Source organism: Hirundo rustica, chromosome 4 (assembly GCF_015227805.2).
Source record: "Hirundo rustica isolate bHirRus1 chromosome 4, bHirRus1.pri.v3, whole genome shotgun sequence".
Taxonomy (NCBI): domain Eukaryota; kingdom Metazoa; phylum Chordata; class Aves; order Passeriformes; family Hirundinidae; genus Hirundo; species Hirundo rustica.
The window spans coordinates 33,133,158-33,149,888 of NC_053453.1; the positions used below are offsets into that span (position 1 = coordinate 33,133,158).

General features: G+C 34.7%; 1 protein-coding gene across 3 annotated transcripts in view; it reads left to right on the forward strand.

The window, feature by feature from the left end:
• Positions 1–14,148, forward strand: part of USP15 (ubiquitin specific peptidase 15) — a 59,626-nt gene extending 45,478 nt beyond the window's left edge. For all 3 annotated transcript variants that reach the window (XM_040061681.2, XM_040061682.2, XM_040061683.1), the window contains 14 exons: positions 4,392–4,565; positions 4,921–5,079; positions 5,752–5,976; positions 7,555–7,638; positions 7,729–7,823; positions 7,997–8,185; positions 8,990–9,105; positions 9,221–9,496; positions 9,801–9,871; positions 10,238–10,353; positions 12,215–12,364; positions 12,737–12,840; positions 13,391–13,479; positions 13,782–14,148. In XM_040061681.2, the coding sequence (XP_039917615.1) occupies positions 4,392–4,565; positions 4,921–5,079; positions 5,752–5,976; positions 7,555–7,638; positions 7,729–7,823; positions 7,997–8,185; positions 8,990–9,105; positions 9,221–9,496; positions 9,801–9,871; positions 10,238–10,353; positions 12,215–12,364; positions 12,737–12,840; positions 13,391–13,479; positions 13,782–13,967 (2,034 nt within the window). In that variant the 3' untranslated portion in view covers positions 13,968–14,148. The remainder of the gene's footprint in view (positions 1–4,391; positions 4,566–4,920; positions 5,080–5,751; positions 5,977–7,554; positions 7,639–7,728; positions 7,824–7,996; positions 8,186–8,989; positions 9,106–9,220; positions 9,497–9,800; positions 9,872–10,237; positions 10,354–12,214; positions 12,365–12,736; positions 12,841–13,390; positions 13,480–13,781) is intronic.
• Positions 14,149–16,731: the final 2,583 nt, after the last annotated feature.

Sequence of the window (16,731 nt, forward strand, 5' to 3'; positions counted from 1 at the left end):
TGAAGAGATAGGTAAGATCCTCTTGTGGGATTACAGACAGCTGCAAGCTGAACAAGAGTAAGTCCAAGAAGGTATCCACTTACCACTGTTCCTTAATTTAAAAAAGCAGTAATTCAGTGTTCTTATTTTGGTTGTATTGGAACTTTTGTATTGTTTTCTTCAATTATTTTGAAGGGAGTATTCCATGTGTTTATTTTATTTCACTGTAAATACCTAAGGCTTGCTTTTTTCCTAATTAGGCCTAAATGTCTGCTTTTGCAGATCCAAGCATGAAATAAAACAAGAAGGACAAAAGGGAGTGTGTAGATTTTATGAAACAGATATTATTATGAATACTTGACTCATATTTTAAAAAAAAGTATTTGGCAAGCAGATGTTTTGTTCACATTCACTTAGGTACATAGCTTTATTCTAAGCTGAAAATAAATTAGAAAAAATTAGTCTCATTAAGCATTACTGTGCTGCCACCTGTGGATGTTTTCAAAGTATTACTTTCCTATTTCAGTGGGATGTTACAGATTAGAGCACTGTGGAAATGTTTGGGGTTTTTTTCCTTTTACAGTGAAAACCTGAGAGTTCCAAAATTTTCATTTTGTGATTAAAAAATAGGAGAAGAAAAAAAGTAGATGTTTTCATTAAAAGCATTATTTTTTTTCCCAAGATTTTTATTTTTATGGGTTTATTCCATCCATGTGGTTCTATACACCTGAATTCTAAACAAGCTTTGCAATGGGCATTTCAGAAGTTCTCTTCAGAAAGCTGAATAATATTCCCTCTAAAGTTACTTATGGCTGTGAGTTTATCTAGACAAAAGATGGCATATTTCGCCAATACCTGAAATTATTAAGTTTTTGGCAACTGAAACAGAGCAATATAGGCATGTGGAGTTTGGATTAGGGAGCATATTAACTAAGGGCTTTTTGCCATGTCTGATAGCATACAGACAAACGTAGGATAGACTTGTGTAAAGTAAAACACTTTTTTCCCCCATGGATCTTCTTTTCAGTTTGGCAGCTCTTGGTCTTTTATTAGGAAGCTGAAGTATGAAATTTCAGTGTGCCCTTACATAAAATTCTCAGTAAGAAGAACCAGGACCCTTAGAGGACTATTTGATTTTCAGTATCTCAATTCATGATCCTACTATCTCCTTCTCATTTCCCAAGTTCACTGCCATGATCGGTAGTGATATTTTCTTTATTTTGGAAATGTATTTTTATGCAATATTCCATATGGGATTTGAAGAAATGTTTCTTTGTTCCATTAGGATTATAGGATGATTTGTGGAACTTAAGGAGGTTTCTGGTGCAACCTCCTGCTCAAAACAAGGTTGACTCTGAGGTCAGAACAGGTTGTCCAGGGCTTTATCCAGTTGGATCTTGAAAACCTCCCAGGAAGGCAGAGCCTCTTAGTTCCGCTGCTTGATTGTTCTTACAGTGAAAACTTTTTTCCTTATATTCTTAACCTCTCATGTTTCAGCTGATGCCCATTGTTTCTTTTCTTCCTAGTATGTGCCACTGTGAATAGCCTGGTTCCATCTTCCCCTGAACTTCCCTGTAGGTACTAGAGGGCTGCTCTTGGGCCTCCCTGAAACAGTCCCTTCTGCAGCCTGAGCAAGCCCTGATGCTTCAGCCTCTTCTCGCAGGGCAAGTGCTTCTAGGCCACTGACTTTCTCGGTGGCCCTCTTCCTTTCTTTTTATCAATTAAGTCCATGCAAACTCTTATATCAGAATTAATTCCATACTTAAATCACAGAGATTTAGAAGGGAATGTCTTGACTGTTTTTATTATTATATTTCCCCCTCTATGAAGGTTTCATAGGACAAGTAGACTTGCAAACATTATCATGGGCTAGTATTGTATACAGTGTTCCAGCAACGCTACAGCACTGAGATGTGTATGCATATGTGCGTGTGTACATAACACTAAAAATAATGATTATTTTCATTTTCCTGTGCATCTTAATTATTTCCAAGTTACTAATATGTAACATGGAAGTATGATTTCAGTGCTAACCTTTGTCATGCTGAAGATTAACCTTCACTCGGTTTGTCTCTTGTAGTTTCTGCCTTCTATTCCACACTTCTCATGATCTTTTCACTAAATGACCAGTTCAGGTTCAGAGAACTTTGCAGAAATTTTGTTGATTAAAGAAAACTTGTAGACACAGCAGTACCTGAAATGAAGGACCATTCTCTTACCTTCTTAGTTGACAATCAGTTTTCCATGGTTTTACTGTATTTGTGTGGCTATTTTGACTGCTATTATTTTTCACATTTGTATCCTTTTAGTTTACTTACTGTCTGTGTTTTGAAACAAACAAAAAACCCAGAATCACTAGGTTGAACAGAGCACATAAATCTGGTAACTTTACTGTCCAGTAGATTGTCTTTCCATAAGGCTTCCTGAATAATCTACAGCATATCACATGAGTAAACAAGAATGTAGGATTCCCTTCAAATTGGCTTCTGGATGCTTTTTTCCCTCTGACTTTAGTAATGATCTTAAACAATTCTCCATTGTCAGCCTTTTCAAAGAGTAAACATATTTGTAATCATTTAGCTTTGTCAGTTACATTGAAAAGATCAATGCATATGTGGCCAACTTTATTACCTACTTCAGCAGCTACTCTTTTAAAGATTTTGGTATCTGATATTTTAGAAAAATATGTCAGCTCTGTACCTCAAAACTTGCTGTATTGAGATAAACATTTGTGCATTCCAGTGCTACCATCAGTGTCATCTTACGTTGTAATGCGGACATGTTAAAGGAAGAAGGGAAATTTTCCGTGGGAATATTCCTGGCTTGTACTACAAATATTAATTTTATGAGAAAGTGACAAGACCAGTTTATCAGGTGAAAACTAGAAACTGATTAATTATTTTTTTGTTGGAATCCACATTGTCAGGACATTGTATAATGCTTGACTAACAGAAAGACCTGTAGAAAAATACAATATTTTTGCATTATTTACTTCCTTATGTTGGACATTCCTCTAAACAGTTGGAACTAATTTCATCTCCTAAACCCACCCAAAAATAATGCAGAAGACAACACAGATCAGTGAGGTAGGGGGATTTGGGATCACCACTACTGATAGTAAAAGCTCTTTGCCACATAGCAGGAGAAAAATGAGATTTCTACAGCCCTGAGTGTCCAAAAGTGTCTGTAATACCAGGAATTTTTTTTTGCAGTGTTGACAGATCCTGAAAGCTTTAGGTGAGGAGGAAGAGAAAGAAAGGAAGGAGTTTGATATAGGCATGAAACTCAACTCTCTGCAGCATGTGACTGGTTTTGCTTTGTAATATTGCACAGGTATGATAGGCAGACATAGGAATACTTTCTTTTGCCCTGCTCAATAAAGGTGAAATTCTTCCAGTCTAATTCCTGTATTTTATGCAGTAACATAAGTGGAGCTCTTCCCCTTGTTTACAGAGAGGCAGACGAGACTGGTGAAATACTTGACCTTTCCTCAAATCTTCTAATAAAGGAAAGAATGCAGAAAAGCTTACAATATTTAATGAAAAAACTCTAAAGAATATATGCTAAGGCATGGCATGGGGCTTATTCCTGAGTGATGGAAATGTTTATGTTTAAAGAAGTATAAAGAGTAGCACACAAAAATGCAAAGTGAAACTGAAAATCATACTTCAGTAATTACATCATGCTGTCTCCAAATGCTGAGAGAAGGGACAAACTGGTACAGAGGATAAGTGGTTATTTCAATCTAAAACAAGGGCCTTGCTTTCCTTGGACAAATTTCAGCTCTAAACAGCATCACAAGATTTAAAAGAACATGGGAAGGGCTGCAGCACTGTGATTTGTAGTCTAGTCCCTCTAACATAGACTGCTGTCTCCTACAGCATCCATAAGCTGATATTAACAAAGAGAAAGAAAAGGCCAAGCATCCTCACCTTCCCTCACCTGCCAAAATGATTTTTTTTCCAAATGTTGCTCTGAATATGATATAATTTGAACTAGTAAGCCCTGTTGGTTCTCTCTTCCAAGCATGTGTGCACTCTCCACTTTGCAAATCTATTACAGCTTCAAGCAACACGTTTCATAAAGCCATTCATGTCTCACCTTGTTTTGTTTGTTTTAAATCTTGATAGAAATTATGTTGTCATGCTGTAGTTGGTTGAACTACTCTGTTTTATAAATTTTGAGGTAAAGCTCTTGACATATATTATCTGTGCATAAGTTGTAATGACAGCTGTAGCCAGTCTTGGTTTAAAGCCATTATTTTTTTCTGGAAAAGATTGTTTAGGATTTTTTTCTCTTCCTTCCAGGCACTAGACATTATAGTTCGTGGCTGCTTTAACAAAATTAAAACATTCTTTGTTTAGATATTATTTAAATCACTGTTCTAAAAAGTCTGTATTATTTTTTTGCAGTGTCTGAGCAACACACCTCCTCTTACAGAGTACTTCCTCAATGATAAATACCAGGAAGAGCTGAATTTTGACAATCCTTTAGGAATGCGAGGTGAAATAGCAAAATCTTACGCCGAGCTTATCAAGCAAATGTGGTCAGGAAAATACAGCTATGTTACCCCAAGGGCATTTAAGGTCAGTCGGGAAATTGCGTTGTGTATACATTGTCAGTTTCGGTTTTGTACTTTTAAGTGTATAAAACTTAAGAGAAATAGGCAAAAAAAAAAAATAATTTGAAGTACTGTTTATCAGTATGCAGTCCATTCATTGAATTGGTAAAACACTTGGGTGTATATTTCAGTAGGTGTCACCTGTCCTTTTGCTTTCGTCTTTGAGAAGTAGTTTTGACTTCCTTTCTCCATTGAAAAGCTTACCTTTCATAACTACAAGTTTTATCTTTTCAGTGTGCTGCTATAGCATCTCAGAAGTATCTACTCTTTCTAACAATTAAGGTACCAGAAGTGTTTTGAATTTTTTTTTTTTTTTTTAGACACAAGTGGGACGATTTGCACCACAATTTTCTGGTTATCAGCAACAAGATTGTCAAGAGCTGCTGGCTTTTCTCTTGGATGGTTTACATGAGGATTTGAATAGAATTAGGAAAAAGCCTTATATTCAGTTAAAGGATGCGGATGGGAGACCAGACAAGGTAGGGATTTTAGAGCTGATCATATTTATTTTAGTCGAAGTTGGATGCTGTAAGATACTTCTACATGATTATGCACTGGAGAGCTGGGAAACTAATTATGTGGGGCTTTTTCTGGAAGTCATTTCAGAAAATAGGACAAAACTTTAAAATGGAGATTTGGAGAAACTGTGTAAATTTCTTTTTAAGATAATGCAGGTAGATGGGAGGATGGTAGGGCCTTTAAGACTTCATTAAGACCATTTTTTTTCGATTCAGCGCTGAGTTCAGTTAGAAAAACAGTTCCCATTCTGTTCTTTTATTTTCATATCTACAGTATGCAGCCTTCTGTCTCTCTCCAGTACTCTTACTTTAGGGAAACTCTTCTTTTGTTATGAGTGTGGAATTAATTCAGGTGGAATTTTTAGTTTATCTGCTTTTATCTTTCCCCAAGCTACTTGAAAGTCACTCTCAGACTATGTAGTACCACTTAGTACCACTGACAAGATATCTATACTAGGAAAAGCAAACGTCTTTTAACCTGCAGACCTGATAGCAGTAACATTCCTTATGGGTCCTTTGGAGTGACAGTGTTTAGGTGGTTACGGAAAATGTTCTGCCGGGGACTTCTACTAATAATTCTCACTGTTCATTTCCTACTACTTTATCATAATCCAGATCATGCTTTGTTTACAGGTGGTTGCTGAAGAAGCTTGGGAAAACCATTTAAAGAGAAATGATTCCATCATTGTAGATATATTTCATGGCCTTTTTAAATCTACCCTAGTTTGTCCTGAATGTGCTAAGATATCTGTAACCTTTGATCCTTTTTGTTACTTGACACTTCCATTACCCATGAAAAAAGAACGCACTTTGGAAGTTTATTTAGTCAGAATGGATCCACTTGCAAAGCCTATGCAGGTAAGCGGCTTAATGTACAAACGCTTTGATTCATGAGGCAGTAACAATGAACCCGAGTTCCTTCACACAGTGCAAATTTATAAGCAAATCCAACAAGTTTTATTTTGCTGGTATATGTTCTGAAGTCTCACTTAGGAAAGTGGGGAAGACTATACATACCTGAGGAAGACTGTACATCCCTTGTACAGTTTCAAGAAAGAATTGATAATTTCTTTATGATTGTGTTAATAAGGCTTCTTAATCTTTAAAAAGTATGCTGACATAACTTTTTGAGAGCTGCTATGATTTGATTTTTATGTTTATAAAAATACTTATACACATAATCCATCAGATTAATTTCTTGGTTTCTTAATTATAGTAGGCAAATATTTGTAATAAGTGGTGCAAAAAAACACCCATGACTGAATATATTAGGTAGTGTTGAATTCTTCTGAGCTCTCACCTCATAGTCAAAAGAAAAAATTTCAAATAAAATTACTTGGTGACGATTATTCTTTTTGCCATTTTTTAGGAAGGGGTTGATATTACACACCTTAGAATATCATTAAAAAGTGTTCATAAGGTTATCGTAACCATGTCATGATTAAATGGTTCTAGCTGTACCTTGCACAGTAAGTGAGGATAGGTGAACTAAATACAACACAGGCAGTTATGCAGGCATTCAAAAGGCTCTAAAAACTGCAATCAGTACCATAAAAAGGAAAGTGGGAGGAAATAGTGTTTTTAAAGGCAATATGAGTTGGGGAATTTGAAGGTGAAGGGAGGTGTATTAACTAATGGGAGATGAGCCTGATAGAAATTTAATTGTGAAAATGGAGGATGCACAGCAGTTGCACAGGGGACACAAATTAGTTGAAAACTACTGTAGTAGTTGAATATGACTTGTGAGGTGGTTGTGCTGCAATTAACAGTTTGGGAAGAGTACCAGTTCAGTAGAGTCTTTGTGAGTCTAAATGATTATAAAACTTAAGGACATAACATGCTATACTTGGCAAATAATTACAGGGTTAATAATGCCTTATTTCTAATTAGTCCTGTCTTTATTATGCAAATAACAGGTAACAGTTTTGTGTGGCATTTTATTACAAACTGCAGATGCACTGCATAAAGGAAGCCACATAGAAGTTTTCTTTGACTTCAGTCATCAAGTTCTCTCTCTGCAGGCAAATGAGAATCTGTTGCCAGCCATTCTTTTTTTTCCTAGTAATACTTTATAACAACTTGTGTTGTATTCCAGATTTAATAATCTTTTCAATAGCATCTACACTATTTAAATGCTTAAATAAGAAAGTGCTGTTGAAATGCAAATCTTGTACTTTGTCTTATGGAGAAAGTAAAACAAGATTAAAACAAGCAATTGTATAAACTAATAAATGGAGTATTCAGTATGTGTATATTTGTAAAGCTGTGCAGGTTACTACATTTTCAGCAGCTTCTGGAATTGATGTTAATTGAGCTACAAGCTTTACACCTTAAGTTTCAAGAATATGAAAGAAATATGCTGAATATGTGTTGTTTGGGATTTTTTCCTCATGTATATTTGTCCTCTTAAGAAATTAAAATTATTTTCCTTTTTAGTACAAAGTAGTTGTTCCCAAAATTGGAAATATATTGGATCTTTGCACAGCATTGTCAGCTTTGTCTGGTGTTGCTGCAGATAAGGTAAGAGTGATCTCTTATATAAGGGACAACAAATAACATTTTAATGTGTATTAACGTGATTAAACAATGTGTACTTCATTTTCTTTCCAGATGATTGTTACTGATATATACAATCACAGGTTCCACAGGATATTTGGCATGGATGAAAATCTAAGTAGTATTATGGAACGTGATGACATTTATGTGTAAGTGTAGATAACGTGCTTCATCTCTTTGCAGTTTGTTTAGTTATTTGCCAGAGATTAAAACCTAGATACCAGATAAAGATTAACCTGGGAGGGGATACTTTTTTATTTTTCTTCTTTGTAGCCTTTTCCATGACCATCGTTCTTTGTATTTCTGATTGTTTTTCTTCTAGATTTGAAATTGCTATCAATAGAACAGAAGATACAGAACAAGTCATAATTCCTGTTTGTTTAAGGGAAAAGTGCAGGCACACTAGCTACAGCCATAGTGGTTCTTTACTATTTGGTCAACCTTTTCTCATAGCAGTGCCTAGAAACAATACTGAAGATAAACTGTATAATCTGCTGCTGCTAAGAATGTGGTAAGTTTATTGTTAAAAGAAAAACTAGTTTGTTAAGAATAATGGTAATGGTTAGAGTTAGTAGGCTCTTCATGTGCACTTCCATGTGCATTTCTAACATACTGATTAGATTTGAGTAGTTCTGTTTTCTTTCTGTTGAACATTAAATATAAAATTTTAGCCACTAATACAGATCTTAATTTGATTTTTTGTTAGCATGACCTCATCCAAAAAATATTTGAGAAGACAGTAGAGAGTCAATCTGTATTGTTAAATAATTCTTTTGTACGCTTAGCTGTTTGTTAGGTCTTGGTAAAGTGGAAATGTTTTCCAGTTATTCTGCTATGGTCATACTTCCTGTATCTACTGTTCAAGTTTATATACTAATTTATGTTGTAAAAGTACATGGTAGACACTTTCTGAAACTAGACTAGGATTAGTGTCATTATATAGAAGAAGTCAAAATCGTATAACCTCCAGTTTAAATTTATGCTTCTTTTTCTGTTGATGTAACTTTCTCTGTAATATAGTTAATGAGCAGTTAAAAAAAATGAATTCTGGACAGAGAGTGAGACCAAGAATCAAATTATCTCTGATCAAGTAGCTGCATAAAATACACCGTCACATACGAGCAGGTTTTCCTATGTGCTTGTAACCCTAGGCACGTTTGGCAATAGAACTGATGATCTGAATAAATCAGAAAGGCATGCAGAAGTACAGTATGCTAGCAAGGACTTGCGATAACAATTTAATTACCAGTTCGAACAATGAAAATTGTTTAACAATCCATTGCTTCTAACTGTTGCTTTCACTTGTTACGTTTAGCCGATATGTAAAAACATGTACTGAAAGTGAAGACACTGAAGGTTCCCTGCACTGCTGTAAGGACCATGGTATCAATGGTAATGGCCCAAATGGAATACATGAAGAAGGATCTCCAAGTAAGAATGGAATATCTGAACTTGTTTAGTATTTGGTGTTGAAATGGAAGCTAGTGGTTTTCAATTACTGTCATTATGTCTCATTTCTTCCTCTTTATTCTTTCAATTGCTTTAGGTGAAATGGAGACAGATGAGCAAGATGATGAATCCAGCCAGGATCAGGAGCTTCCCTCAGAGAATGAAAACAGCCAGTCAGAAGACTCAGTTGGGGGTGACAATGACTCTGAAAATGGATTGTGTACTGAGGATACTTGCAAAGGTCAACCACTCACGGGACACAAAAAGCGATTGTTTACATTCCAGTTCAATAATTTAGGCAATACTGACATAAACTACATCAAAGATGATACCAGGCATATTAGATTTGATGACAGACAACCTAGGCTTGATGGTAAGTCACAGGAAACAGCATGAGCAGTATTTGGTACTGAAGACTCTTTTCTGACTCTGATGTTTCATTTTCTTTGTGTGCTGTTTGATATATTTTTCTTCTAAATAGTAAATTCTTTATAAATAACTGATTTTTTATTGCAGTTGACTTTCTGAAATGCAGAATTTTTATGTGCTTCAATTTTTGTATTAAATTCATTGTAACATTGTGTAATTTATTTTGAAGAGTGTTTCCCCAAAGTAAATACAATTTCATGTAAAGCAAGAAGTAATATTAAGAGAAAACATTTTTTTTAAAATCTTAGAAAGATCTTTCCTTGCTTTGGATTGGGATCCTGAACTGAAGAAGAGATATTTTGATGATAGTGCAGCAGAGGTAAGCAGATTATGTTGCTCCCCCTTCCAGCACAAATAAAAATTAAACATTAAAAATGCAACTTAATTAGTGTGACATACAAGGTTTTAAGTCTTCATGAGAAGAAGCAACTACGTCTTTTTTCATGTCATTCTTAGTAGATATGTTGTCATAAATAAACTTCATATATACACCCAAGTAATTAGCAAATCTGAGGCTTATGAACTGGGAAGTAAATCTGAAGCTGTGGAAGCTTTTTACTTGAATGGTTTTTGATCAGTTTTTCCATATATAGGAGCTTTGTAGTTACTGTTTATAGTAAGACGACATCACTAAAATGAGTTTTGTTTCATTTGTTCTCTTAACTCAAGAAATACTTCTCTTTAGGATTTTGAAAAACATGAAAGTGTGGAATATAAGCCTCCCAAAAAGCCTTTTGTGAAATTAAAAGATTGCATTGAGCTGTTCACAACAAAGGAGAAATTAGGTGCTGAAGACCCTTGGTAAGCACAAAAAATTAAAACTATGTGTTATGGTGTCACCATATTTCTCAAAATTAATCAAAACCACGCTTGAACATAGAGATAAGTAGTTGATTTATTAATGGTATTTTGAGTCTTGTTTGAGAATGTTTCAACATAGTTGAAAATTCTCAAAATGCATTCTGTTTTGATCCATTACTTTATCAAAATTTTTACCGTGTACAGAAGGTTATATTTGTAAGGAAGACATTTAATGCATTCACAATTAGGAGGAAGGATGCTCTAGTCTGTGGACTGTGATGGACAGTGAATGAATAATATTGTGACAAATTCAATGCAGTGATTTAAACAAATACTCCTTTATGAGATGACAGAGGATGGTGCATATTGTAGCTTATTTATGCAAATACATAATTTGCCTTGCATTGATTATGAAATAGGGATGCGCATAAACAGCAAGTTTATGAGACGGTGGATGTTTGTAGTCAATAGAACCCCTCAAATCCATGTTCTAGCCATTAGGTTTTTGGCAGAGACTTCTATTCTATTCGTGATTCTTCCAAATTAGAATTTGGAATTATATCTGAATATTCATAATTACAGTATTTTCCCATAAGATTCTTTTTTTCTGGAAGTTTTCTAGAAGATAACAATCTTTCATCAACACCTTAAGATCAGAATTAAGTTTGAAAAGAGAGTCTGCCAGCGGATACCTGAAAGTTTTGGAGATCTCCCAACATTGTCACAGAGTTTCTCCTATATTTGTGCAGGGTAGGGAGCTAACTTTAAAAACGTTGGTTTTTTGTTTTTTGTTTCTTTTCCTGGGTTTGCTAGATTGTACAACACTGGATAGACTGTTTGAGATACCATATAACTCGGGTATGGTGAAGCACTTCCATTTTGGCAACACAATTTAAGCAGAGTATTTTAACTACTAAATACAACTACAGAAGTCAAGCAGTTGCTGCTAGATACAGCTCACTGGAGGTCATTAATCACATTTTTCTTCATTTGTTCAGTCGTCACAAGTCTAATCTACAAGAATTCATCATCCTTAGTCCTCTACTGTTTGTATTCTAAGCCAGCTGGGAAAACAGATTCTCAATTCTAGCAGCCTGCCCTTACAGTTCTCCTAATTTTTTGTCATTATCTGATATTGCTATTTAAAGACACTTGTGCAGTCTTCTAATTAGTGTTTATCTGTTTTATTTTTTTCCCCCTAGATTTTTACTTGTTAGATGCCAAAGTGTAGAATATGCATAGACTACTTCACAGAAGAGTTGCTTCCATTCGTTCTTACTTATCTTCTTCCCTGAACATTAGTTGCTGAAAGATTCAAGTATGCATTGCAGGGAACAGAAATTTCTAAGTCACAGCCTGTTTAATACTTGCCTACTAAGAAGGGAAGTTTCTAGTAATGAGTTTTTCCAGGTTCCAGAAGTCAGTGTTAATCTGGTTTTAGATGGTGGATGGGATAGGGTGGTGGATGGCAATTTGGAAATTGAAACTTAAAAGAGCCACAGTTATCTGTTATTTTTGGCTTTTATTTGTGGTTAGTTTCATAACGCTTTTTTTTTTTTTTAATATACAATACAAGAATGCTGTGTTTTAACTAAGGATACAGGGATCTGATCAGGGATGTAGGAGATGAGAATCCAATATTGGGGATGCTGCTTCTGTGTTTGAAATTATTTTGAGCTTCACTGGGATCACACTTGCACATTTTAAACTGGAAGGGATATCTATGGTATTAGTAACAGAAGATGAAATGTCTGTTTTTTGCTCATTGAGTTCCTCTCATGCATGTGACTTTCTCTTTGGTAGTGTATTTTAACATACATATGGACTACAGTTACATCAAATTGATATTTTTTCCTTTTAGGTATTGTCCAAACTGTAAAGAACATCAGCAAGCTACTAAGAAGTTAGACTTGTGGTCGCTGCCCCCTGTACTGGTAGTTCATCTGAAGCGCTTTTCCTACAGCAGATACATGAGGGACAAGTTGGATACATTGGTTGACTTTCCAATAAAGTAAGAAATTCAAATATTTTGATGCTAGAAATGTAAAAGCATGACTAGGCCATGTGTTAATGCAGCAATTACATAAAATGGGTTTGTTCTCAGCTTCCGTGAGAGGATCCAGTTCACTAATAACAAAATGCTTCAGGATTAAAAGTATAAACTTGGCAAAATAGTAATAATGTAAAATATGGAAGATTACTGGTTCCTGTTCCATTTTTCACAGAGTGAAAGAAATGCACTGGCCGAGTAGTCTGGTGTATTTTTCTAGGGCATATAAAGTAAAGGGCTCTGAGACCACCAAACTGGTTAAAAATGCTATTAACATGACTGACTTCTGGTTGGGTTTTGTTGTTTATTGTATTTTGTTTTGCTTTTTAACAGTGACTTGGACATGTCAGAGTTCCTTATTAATCCCAATGCAGGGCCTTGCCGCTACAACTTGATTGCTGTCTCCAACCACTATGGAGGAATGGGAGGAGGGCATTGTAAGTTCATTTCAAGTCTCATCATTCTAGATGTCAGCCTTCTTTCTGTGTTGATTTTGTTTGAAGTACTGATCACTTTGAATCAATGATGCTTTTTAGTGGTTGAGGGACAGGGGGTTTTTTGTTAGCTTGAAATGCTTTCCCACAAGTATTTTACACAAAAATCTGTATCCAATGAGCTTTCAAGGGTAATTGTAGGTTCTTTTATACTTCTAGCTATGCATATTATGAAAAAACATAAGAGTTACTGTACTCTTACAACTGATCTTGTCTTGTTTGTCTGCGTTTTTGTTCGTTGTGCTTCTCCGTGAAAGCAAAAAAAGTGACTGAGGGATTGTATTTTGACTGTCCTTTTCAGTATACATTGTTTTTAGGGGGGAAATGTTAGTGATTAAACTCACTTTGCTAAAAAATAATGTGTTAAAGATGTTTATAATAGTGATAATGAGGGTAAGTTAGTTGAATATGGAGTGTTTGACAGTACACTCTGGTAACTGTATTACATCTGTGAAGATACAAAGTCCTGAGACGTTGTACTTTCTTGTCCTAGATACTGCCTTTGCGAAAAATAAGGATGATGGAAAATGGTACTACTTTGATGACAGCAGTGTGTCCACTGCAAGTGAGGACCAGATAGTGGCAAGTATCTTCTATGTGTCCAAATTTGGGACTGTTGATGTTTTCTTGTCAGGGCAGGAAAAATGAAGAGTAAGCCATGAAATTTGTGTTAAATTTGTAGGCAGTAGTTTGTGTTCTTTCAAAGGACAGCACAAACCAAAAATGTTTTGCTACAACATGCAGAAATAACTTACATAAACAAGTCTGGATTTCTTTGTAATTTTACCTTGTATACATAGAAGCAAAGGAAAAGAGTTAGTAATCTGGATTGTAAATGTTTTGTTCAAAGCCTCATGGAGATATTGTACTACCCTCTTTTACAGTCCAAAGCAGCATATGTGCTCTTCTACCAGAGACAGGACACAATCAGTGGAACTGGCTTTTTCCCACTTGACCGGGAGACTAAACAAGGTGCTTCAGCTGCCACAGGCATCCCACTAGAAAGTGATGAAGACAGCAATGAAAATGATAATGATATAGAAAATGAAAATTGTATGCACACTAACTAATGGGAAGAACTAGAAGCCATAAGAGACTCTCTTACCGGGGATATGGATTGAAAGAGTGAAAATGCCCACCAAATTAAGAATAAAAATCTGAGATGGGGAGTTTCAGATAATAGAATGTAAATCTTTATTACATTTTAACATGTGCAGTACTTGAAGTGAAAAATAAAAACTTAAACAGAAATTGTCTCTAATGCATTTACAGTCTCATATTCACAAGATATATATAGGAAATCACAAATAAACCCCTTTTAAGTTTTCTGCTGCTGTTCTGATGGATTATGTTTTCTTTTATTTTGGATGTGAATTAATAACTAAAATATTAAATCTGTGGACTTCTGACATTTACTTTCCTAGTACTGCAAGAATACTACTGCCAAGTCTAGTTTCTGGATTAATATATACATGTTCCTTAGGTTGCCAACAGACTACCAGTAAAAATGTCATAAATACCTAAAGTAGTTTTCTTGACACCACAAATTTTGTTTCTCCCAGGTGTTTTGTGCTTTTTTTTTTTTTTTTTTTTTTTTTTTTTTTTTTTTTTTTTTTTTTTTAAATTTGGTCAGAATTAAATAAAATAAATAGTGTGAAAAAGGTTAAGAAACCTTTTGTGACATAGTGGAACATCCAGAATATTATGTTCATCTTACTTCTGGAACAGGTTCTGGATTTCATGCTGCATTAACAAAAAAAGTTTTCAATTAAGTGTAAGTATCCGTTGTTGCTTGTTGGAATCTACTCTGCAGACATAATTCCTGTTATCTTGCTTCTAAGACATGCATAATTTTTTATCTGATAACAGTCCAAAATTTAAATTCTCTCTCCCCAGTTTTTGTAGTTTGACAGCTTGCAAACTACTCTGTAGTAAAGTCAGAGTTAATAGTATTCTGTATCCATAATAATGACTGCGTATCAGGCTTAGTTGAGAGTTTTTTTCAATATGACCTGCCTTTAAATTGTTAATTAACGTAATCACTTTTTAAGGTAGGCCTGTTAATTTTCTTTGTGTGTTCCGGATGGAATTCACCATAGCCTTACAGTGTATCTGAAAAGGTAACTCATAAGAGAATTGGCATTTGCATGTTCGCGTCAGAACCTGTACAGTATATAAGGCATACAAACTCCAAGTTGGATTTCAGTTAACTATGTTCAGGGGTCCCAGGATGCCAAAATAAGCGTGACAGTTTGAAACGTTTTTTGATTTGCTGCTTTCCCCGTTGATCTAGTTGGAAGAATGTATTGTTGATTTGCATACAATACTGCCTTTGAGAGGGGGTCTTAAATGTGGGGGCACATGTCACATATCTACTACCTGGAGAATTGCTTTGTGTCCCACTGTTTAAAATTTAAAAAAGAAAAAAGCAAAAAGTATGATGTTCTTCACTTGAACTAATCAAATACAATAGGTTATAAATTGTGTATTGTAAATAAAAGTTCACTCTGTGAGTGCACATTTTGGTAAATTATTTATTTATGTTAGCATTAAAAAGTTTAAAAAATTGCATTTGACCAGGATATAAATGAAATATGTTGGACATGGCTTTGCTTTATACCTTGATATTAAAACTGGTGTTTCATCCTGGTATTTTAAAGCTGCTTTGAGGATTTTTGTTTTTGTTTTTTTTTTTTTAAATGTAAACTAACCTCCTGCATGACAGAGGTTAAAATTTTGTCTGCACTTGAGTTCACTTGGGTTTACATTTGAAATGCGCATGTTTATTTATACAGATTTCAATAAAGCTATTCAAGGCCTTATTTAGTGTTCCATTTTGTTACAAACTCTTTTCCCACGGTATTTGTGTCATGGGTAGTCTTTGAGACGTGTATTCTCAGTTACAAATTGGTTACAATTTGTAATGACCAACATAGAACAAGATTAATAGTATTTCAAGTAGATAGTGTATATAAAAAGGTTTCTCTCCTGTCATTGGCCCTAAAACATTTATAAGGCTGCAAAAACGATAATGTCATAATTTTGTTTGTTTCTAAAAGTAATACTGTAACAATAATCAAATGGAAATATACTAATTGTGAGATGGCTGGGAAATGAGGGAATATATTTAAGACAAGACAAACCTGGGGTTGGCAGGGGAGAAATGATAGGAGCTTTTGGAAGTAATCCTAGAGGAGTGATCAACTCTTTGAATAACATATGCAGAGAGGCCCCCTATATTCATGCTCCCATTTTTTCCATAACTTATTAGCCTAGAACTTGTTTGGAAAAGCCACACAGAGCAAAGGATCTGATTTGACTTACCAAAGTAATTTAGGAGTTTGTAGATTGGAGCTTTCATGTTTGATAACTCAGAGTCCTAATGCATGTCATTCTCCCTTTGAAAGTGCAAATAAACACACACATATGGAATGTTATATTTGAAGGAATACCTTCTAATTACTTACTAATAATTGGATCATCCAACTAGAATTTAAAAGAGTATAGATCAAAGTAACATTTAATTAGGAAAAAAGTACATAGATGCATTCTAATTTGTTGTTGTTGTTGTTAATATGCTTCCAAGATTACAAACACAGTTTGTATAATCAGCTTCCTAATCAGAGATAAAAATCAGTAATATCTCTATTCAAGTGTCTCAAAGGTTTCTGGGAATTCAGTCAAGTTTTGAGTTTTGTAAAATATATGTTCATGTGTAAGATACAGTTCTTGCAGTGTAGACACACTTTACAGAAAGTACAATATTATTTACAGTGTTTATCAAAAGTTATTCTCAATTAATGATTTATATGGAGAAGAGGATCCTAACACCTG